This window comes from Salvelinus fontinalis, chromosome 21, assembly GCF_029448725.1.
Source record: "Salvelinus fontinalis isolate EN_2023a chromosome 21, ASM2944872v1, whole genome shotgun sequence".
Taxonomy (NCBI): domain Eukaryota; kingdom Metazoa; phylum Chordata; class Actinopteri; order Salmoniformes; family Salmonidae; genus Salvelinus; species Salvelinus fontinalis.
This window is the reverse complement of record NC_074685.1, coordinates 34,163,303-34,170,918: the sequence shown is the minus strand read 5'-3', so window position 1 is coordinate 34,170,918 and position 7,616 is coordinate 34,163,303. Positions and strand designations below refer to the sequence as shown.

At 41.0% G+C, this 7,616-nt stretch overlaps 1 protein-coding gene across 1 annotated transcript; it reads right to left on the bottom strand.

The window, feature by feature from the left end:
• Positions 1-3,836: 3,836 nt before the first annotated feature.
• On the bottom strand, positions 3,837-5,988 carry LOC129818747 (cyclin-dependent kinase 2-associated protein 1-like). Its single transcript, XM_055874941.1, has 4 exons — positions 5,834-5,988; positions 5,139-5,242; positions 4,854-4,980; positions 3,837-4,701 (listed from the first exon to the last, which is right to left on the bottom strand). Exons 1-4 carry the CDS (start codon positions 5,898-5,900, stop codon positions 4,634-4,636), a joined length of 366 nt encoding a protein of 121 aa, XP_055730916.1. The 5' UTR covers positions 5,901-5,988; the 3' UTR covers positions 3,837-4,633.
• Positions 5,989-7,616: the final 1,628 nt, after the last annotated feature.

Here is a 7,616-nt window from a genome sequence, read left to right as displayed (position 1 = left end):
ATTACGCAATGTCTAATTGGCCGAATGAAATCGAAAACGAGTTATCTGATTGGCTGTCTCCCTCATTCAGCCATTATAATTTGCTGTGATGCACAGTGCAGTGTACATGATTGGTAGAACTTGTAGGAAATGATTCATTCGCTGCAGGGGTGGAGCAATTCAATTTAACACGCGGGAGACAAAATTGTTGTTACAACCTAACAATATGTGATTGCTAAATTGTTATCTGCAATCAGGTTTGGGTAGGTTACTTTCTAAATGTAATTCGTTCCAGTTACTAGTTACTAGTTAGTTACCTGTCCAAATGTTAATCAGTAACGTGATTTTGAGATTATCCAAATTTGTGAAATCGGTATGTTACTAGATCCAACAGTGCAGTAGAATATCACATAAACACAATACAAATACACAAATAATCTACAAATGAGAGAACGAGTCCAATTAACAATCCAAATATAAATACGTGGTGTGTACAGACAGTATATAATTTGGAAAGAAAATGATATGTACAGTAGTAGCTGTATTAGCTATTTCGAGAATACAATATATACATACACAGCAGGGAGGGTGTGAGAGAGAGAAACATCCACATAAAGAGACGCACGTGCAATTATTTAACATTTTCTTGTCGCGAGGAAAATCTACAACATGGCGTCACAATCACAACACAATCATAACGATTGGGAACTATTTCACGCTTTGAAGATTTTTACATGACATGTACCCTGCACGTTCAGACTAATGCCCCATATGTAAGTCATTGAACGTCCGCACCGCATAGGCTATTTTATGTACTGCTGTTTCCCCTCCCCTTGATTTAGCTAGCTAGCATAATTAGCTGTCAGTTGGTCTAGATAGCTTGCTCTCAGAGGTGTACAGTTTTAACATGCTTGTATAGATAAATAAACGAATATAAAAGCTAGGTTTTAGCCAAAGTATAAACAACTGTTTCACATCTCCACTTTGACATTGTTCCAATATGTTACAGGGCAGAGGAACTGGCAAGTAGCCAGCTAGTGATGGCTGTTCAACAGTCTGAATGCCTGGAGATAGAAACTGTTTATGTCGTCTCTCTGTCCCAGCTCTGATGCACCTGTACCGTCTCTGTCTGCTAGATGGTAGCAGAGTGAACAGACAGTGGCTCAGGGCCTTGCCAAATTTCTTCAGCCACCCAAGGTTGAAGTGGTGCTGTTGCGCCTTCTTCACCACAGTGTCATAAGGTGTCATAAGGTGAATGCACCAATTTGTAAGTCGCTCTGGATAAGAGCGTCTGCTAAATGACTTAAATGTAAATGTAAATGTAATGTGTCGGTGTGGTGGGACCATTTCAGGTCATCAGTGGGACCATTTCAGGTCATCAGTGATGTGCATGCCAAGGAACTTTAAGCTTTTGACCTTCTCCACTATGCCTGTTGATGTGGGTGGGGGCGTGCTCCCTCTTCTGTCCCCTGTTGTCCAGAATCAACTCCTTTGCGTTTTTTAGGTTGAGTGAGAGGTTATTTTCCTGGCACCAGTCCGCCAGCGTTATAACCTCCCTGTAGGCTGTCTTATCGTTGTTGTTGGTAAACAGGCTGTCATCAGCAAACTTGAAAATTTAGATGGTGTTGTGCGTAGCCACGCATTCATGGATGAACAGGGAGTACAGGAGAGGGCTGATCATCAAATCAAATTTATTTATATAGCCCTTCGTACATCAGCTGATATCTCAAAGTGCTTTACAGAAACCCAGCCTAAAACCCCAAACAGCAAGCAATGCAGGTGTAGAAGCACTGTGGCTAGGAAAAACTCCCTAGAAAGGTCAAAACCTAGGAAGAAACCTAGAGAGGAACCAAGCTATGAGAGGTGATGGACCCATCATACAGCCCTGGGTCACCTTCTTGTTTAGGGTCAGTGTGATGGATGTGTTGTTTCCTACTCTCACCACCTGGGTTTGGCCTTCAGGAAATCTAGGACCCAGTTGCACAGGGAGCAAGCATTCTCACATAGGTATTCCTCTTGTCAACATTTACATTTTACATTTTAGTCATTTAGCAGACGCTCTTATCCAGAGCGACTTACAGTAGATTGCATACATTTGATTACATTTTACATACTGAGACAAGGATATCCCTACCGGCCAAACCCTCCCTAACCCGGACGACACTATGCCAATTGTGCGTCGCCCCACGGACCTCCCGGTTGCGGCCGGCTGCGACAGAGCCTGGGCGTGAACCCAGAGACTCTGGTGGCGCAGCTAGCACTGCGATGCAGTGCCCTAGACCACTGCGCCACCCGGGAGGCCGAAAAGACCCACTAGGTGAAGGTCAAGGTGTGATAGGGTGGTGTGCAGTGCAACAGCGATTGCGTCGTCCGTGGATCTGTTGGTAAGGTATGCAAATTGTAGTGGGTCTTTGGTGTTGGGCAAGGTGGAGGTAATATGGTCCTTGACTACCCTCTCAAAGCACTTTATGATGACAGAGGTGAGTGCTACGGGGCGATAGTCATTTAGTTCCAATACCTTAGCTTGCTTGGGTACAGGAAAAATGGTGGACATTTTGAAGCAAGTAGGGACAACAGACTGGGATAGGGAGAGGTTGAATATGTTCGTAAACACCCCAGACAGCTGGTCTGCACATGCCAAAAGGCCCAATGCAGCTGTTTTTCTATCATTTCTGGGTAACAATTAAGTACATAACTGTAATAGATGTATTAAAATTGACAAAAATAACTTTTTAGCAAAAAACTATTTCTCAAGCAAGAATTTTGTTGACACTGTCTGGGAGGGGTCTGAGTGGGGAGGGAAAAACAGAAAAGTTGTTATTGGTTTAGGTTTGGAACCCTCTTTGTTATTTGTCGATAAACCAATTTACTGCACCGTGGAAAGCCGAAACTCCCGCCCATGCAAACCTGCTGATTACAAGGTCCTGTGTAGAACAAACTCAGCACTCTGACTCAAGTGCATGACTTGTCTGACAATGCACTTGTATTATCAGGAAATACCTCTGATCAATTTTCACACTTTTACAGTGTTAGTTTCATCAGCTGTTGTACAATGTCATATATAACACAAGAAAAAATATTTTTAAAGAGGCATTAGAAGACAAAAAGGATCCATCTAACGCATTTAGTGTGTCATCATAGTGGTCTCTGACTTGTGGTCATAGAATTGCTTAGATGGAACAAACTTAAACTTCGCCTTTTTTCAATGATAAATTGAATGTCATTGAGAAAACGGAAAGGTGTCAATGTATTTTTTTTCTACAAACATCCTTTCTGAAATTAAAGTATTCCAATAAGTAATCATCTAGTTTTTCAAAAGTATCTAATGTGATTACAATATTTTTGCTGGTAATGTAACTGATTGGTTAGTAAAAAATAAAATATGAGATTACATGTAACTGATACATGTAATCAGTTACTCCCCAACACAGTCTGCGATTGTAACATTGATAGCTACTGAATGTGTCTTATCTAGTTAAATCCCGTATTTATGGTAAATACTAAAAAGTCTCTCGGACCCATTATCCTAGACTACATCATGTATTTGTTCGTCACCAGTTCAAATAGTGCTTGTTTTAGTCTTGCTGTACGGGTTACGCAATGTTCAAGGAATGAATCACTGTAGATAAGACTAAATCAGTGGGTCTGCTGTACTACTATTGCCCAGATATCTCCATCATATTCTCTCTTTTCAACCAAGACTAGCTTTAACCTTACACGGACTGTCTACTATCTCAATATTGACCTTCTAATCTATTCAACTGGAGACATAGAACCTTACCTCTCAGGAGAAAAATATGGATTATGAGACCACTTGGATTATTTTAACACATTTTCACATTAATTTCAAAACAATGTGACAGTTGTATTGAAAATACATTTTATTACACTGAGTAATAAATACATACAAAGATGCAAGTGTAACAGAGGTCAGTGTGCTGCTAACAGCTTAGCTTCCTCCACTGTTCGACTGCCCCATACTGGGCTAGAACCAGTCATCCTCTGCTTCTCAACGCACGTGACTGCCCTCCTTGTAAACGTGCAAACCGATTATTGAGCCATACAAAAATGTACACCTTGGATGGCTCCATCGGCGACAATTCCAACTAGCTGTGGAGTGAGTTTACGGTATGTTCTTAACTCCTACATAAGAGCATATATCATTAATATCAAAAAAGAACCTCAACATGAATGAACCAACGTATTTGGCACTTTTCTGTCCTTCACTTGTTCACCCGTGTGTTAAAAGGGTCTGGAATTCAGACCAAAGTCTATCAAAAAGAGTTAATCTCCTAAATCTAATCCTGTACAAACCATGCAATGTCGACAATTAAACAAAAGGTCATGGTTGACCTGTACATTTGCATGCAAAAATCACTATTTGTTATAAATATGAAGACAGGAAACTGTGACCCCAAAATGGGGCATGAAGAAAAAACAAATCCTTCTAATTCTGAATTCTATTCTGGTGTCCCCTCTCCCTCCCTTTCTCAAATCTTAACCTTTCAGAAACATTTTCTTGACCTTTTTAACCATCCCTTGATTTGAATTTGTATTCCTATTTTTAGAGGATGTGCCATGCAGCAGTCTTTTACATGGTGAGTGAGAGTGTTGGGTGTTGGTTCTTCTGCAGGAGAGGGTAATATTTCTGTAGCTAGGACCTGGCATTTCTCTCAGTCTCTGCCAAGCACTCCCGCACCAGTCCCCTGGCATGGATGATACCTTTGGGGAAGAGGACACCAAAATGAACAGTCAATCACTGACTGATAACTCTCTAACCAAGTTAAGAAGGGGACTATTGTATAGTCTAGAATATGCAGTTTGTTTCAACACACAATATAAGTATTGTATTAGTACAGAGGTTTCCACATTACCTCGTTTTAGTCTCTCCATGGCGCTCTTGCTGCCGGCGTAGGTGGGCCGGATCTCCTTCCCCAGCTCCTCGATGATGGCCAGTAGCTCTGAATACTTACTCTGGGGCAACTGGCTGCCGCTGGATCCCTGCACACAGGGACAGGAGAGAGACAGATTACCAAAGGAGATACAATTAATTTGTAACAATTCATTTCTAATAACATGGCAATTTTATTTCCTGCATTGTAGAAGTAGCAGACGCAATGTGGGTGTCTGTCGTTCTTTCGGTCTGTGAATTCCTGTACCTGTGAGAAGCCCAAGGAGGGCGGTGCGTAAACGTCATTCACCAGCGGCCTGTAGGACTGCAAAGTGGCCAAGTTGGCTGCAGACGGAGACTGGATGTTTCCAACTGTTAGGAGACAAATACAAACACATCTAGGGTCAAATATATTACAGTTAAGCAGATAGTATAAAACAGGAGGAAAATAAGTTAATACAAATTCTACATATTGCATGTTCACATCGCCAACAATGCCCACAGTTGTAGTGGGCATGTTCTTCCCAATGCAATAAGCGTTGTCAAACACTAGATGTCCTCGAAGGGTCATAAAATAATACCCTAGCAGATCAATCAACAGCTCCGCGAGAGAATATCATGGAGGAAGCGGAAAAGGGCTGACTTAAGAAGCCAAAGTGATACATTTTTGTCACAATGTAACGATACCCTCCAGGACAGAATAGGACACAGAACGGGGATTATTTTTCGAAACATAAGGAATTTCACACCTCTGTCCTTGTTTAGACGATGCATATGAGGATGGGGCTTTTTTTTACATTAGTAATAATGGCGGATATGAATTAGCCTAGCTCTCAGGATCTGACCCTATATATATAACTGGACAAAAACTACAGTCTTTCTGCAGGTATTCTCCGAAACCCCGGTTTTAACACTCGATTTAGCGGTTGGATGGTTGGATTTTAACCGATATTTTTGTCTTACCCTGGTTCCCGGAAGTTCCTGGAATGTGCTGGTGGACATTGGGTTTGTAAGACATTCCCAGAGACATAGTAAATTAAAGAAATAAATTTGACCCGAAATTCGGTGAAGCGTCTGTCTCTCACTTTTTGTTTACAGCAACGGCACCCGGCAAATATGGCCGTCACTTTATATTGACACCCACAATGCACATATTCTATCACCACAATAGTCAATTTGGGATAATCTGACCTAAAATGCTTCAAACAGATTTAAGTACATTTTAAAATATTCCTACATTTTATATTTAAAATTACATTAATAATTCACGTTGGTCCCCCCCCCCTTTCCTCTTTTTATTGAAATGCAGTGAATCCTCCAGCTACACAGAACACATGAGCAACTTTGTTGCCATATCTCTGGACCACGTGGAACTTACATTTTAGTCGAATTTCAAGCGTAATGGATATGCAACTATTTCATGAACTTGAACATTTAATTTTTCTCAATTCCATTACTCCGGAAAAAGAAATAGTCAAAAGTTTTAAACAATATAATTTGCCTATAAAAGCTCCTACAACATGTGATACTAGTGTGTGTAAAGTCTCGCCTATAAAGACCCAACCAGTTAAACTGATCCTCAGATGGTGACTCACGCAACAGTATTGCTTTTGCTCGGCAACACTTATTTATGCCTTTACAGACTATGGGGATATTTTTATATGAATGCTTCCGCTCAGTGTTTGAGATCAATTGACACTCTTTATCATGGCACTTTGAGATTTATTTTAAACTGCAAAACCCTTACGCACCACTGCACTTTGTATACCAGGGTTGGCTGGTCTTCTCTAGTCACTCGTAGGCTCAGTCACTGGTATACTTTTATTTACAAAGCCATTTTGGGTTTACTACCTTTTTATTGTTCAGAAATGTGGTGGGTACTGTCTTCGTTCGCTGGACTTTATCCTGCTAACTGTCCCAAATGTCCGAACTGAATTTGGTAAAAGGGCTTTTATGTACTCTGCGACATCGTCTTAGAACACCTTACAAAATACTTTTAAACTGGAAGAACTTGTCCCGATTGGTGTTTTTAAATCACAGATGAAGGATTTTGAGGCTGATTCCCTGACCTCTCAATGGTTTTTAATTTGCCGTTTTTGATTTTGTTATACTTGTGAATTCAATGGTTTTTACTAGATTACTTGCAGTTTTTCATGTTGTCTGTCTAATTTTTGTAATGACTTGGTGCTGCCTATCTTGGCCAGGACGCTCTTGAAAAATAGATTTTAAATCTCAATGAGCCCTTCCTGGTTAAATAAATGAACTTATTGGTAGTAGACCACCACAGCAGAACGGAAGAGGATATGAAACCGAAAACAAACTACATTTAAGATAACCCGTCTTTGTCTGGGGAATACATCCAATGTTCACACTTTCCCCTCCCAGAATATCACTCTGCTCTAATTATTAACAGCAGAAATCTCCACTACAAGGCATGTGCACTGGAAGCCCTTCTGTACTTTCTCCCATCCAAGCGGTTATTTGGCCCGTGCTGATAAGATGCAACGCCTCTCCAATTCGAGATGACGCGGTCAGTCTCTTGACCATTGGTGGGCCGGCAGCGGCCACGTTCTATGCCCCAATCATAATTTTCAGTGTCATTATCCATAGGAAGTTGCGGAAAAGTACAGACCCCCAATTGATGGCCTGAGCTCTAAACACAAAAAAGTAGTGGGGACATCATTGGCACAGAGTGATGATGCTTTAACAAACATGTCTTAGGCATTTATAATATGCTTCTTTCATT

Bases quoted from the DNA above. Each gene is read 5' to 3' on its own strand.
- LOC129818747 (XM_055874941.1), bottom strand. From the start codon at position 5,900: ATGTCTCTGGGAATGTCTTACAAACCCAATGTCCACCAGCACATTCCA. The intron at 4,981-5,138 runs GTACAGGAATTC...CCCTGTGTGCAG, and splicing joins CCTCCTTGGGCTTCTCACAG to GGATCCAGCGGCAGCCAGTT. The intron at 4,702-4,853 runs GTAATGTGGAAA...TCTTCCCCAAAG, and splicing joins CATGGAGAGACTAAAACGAG to GTATCATCCATGCCAGGGGA.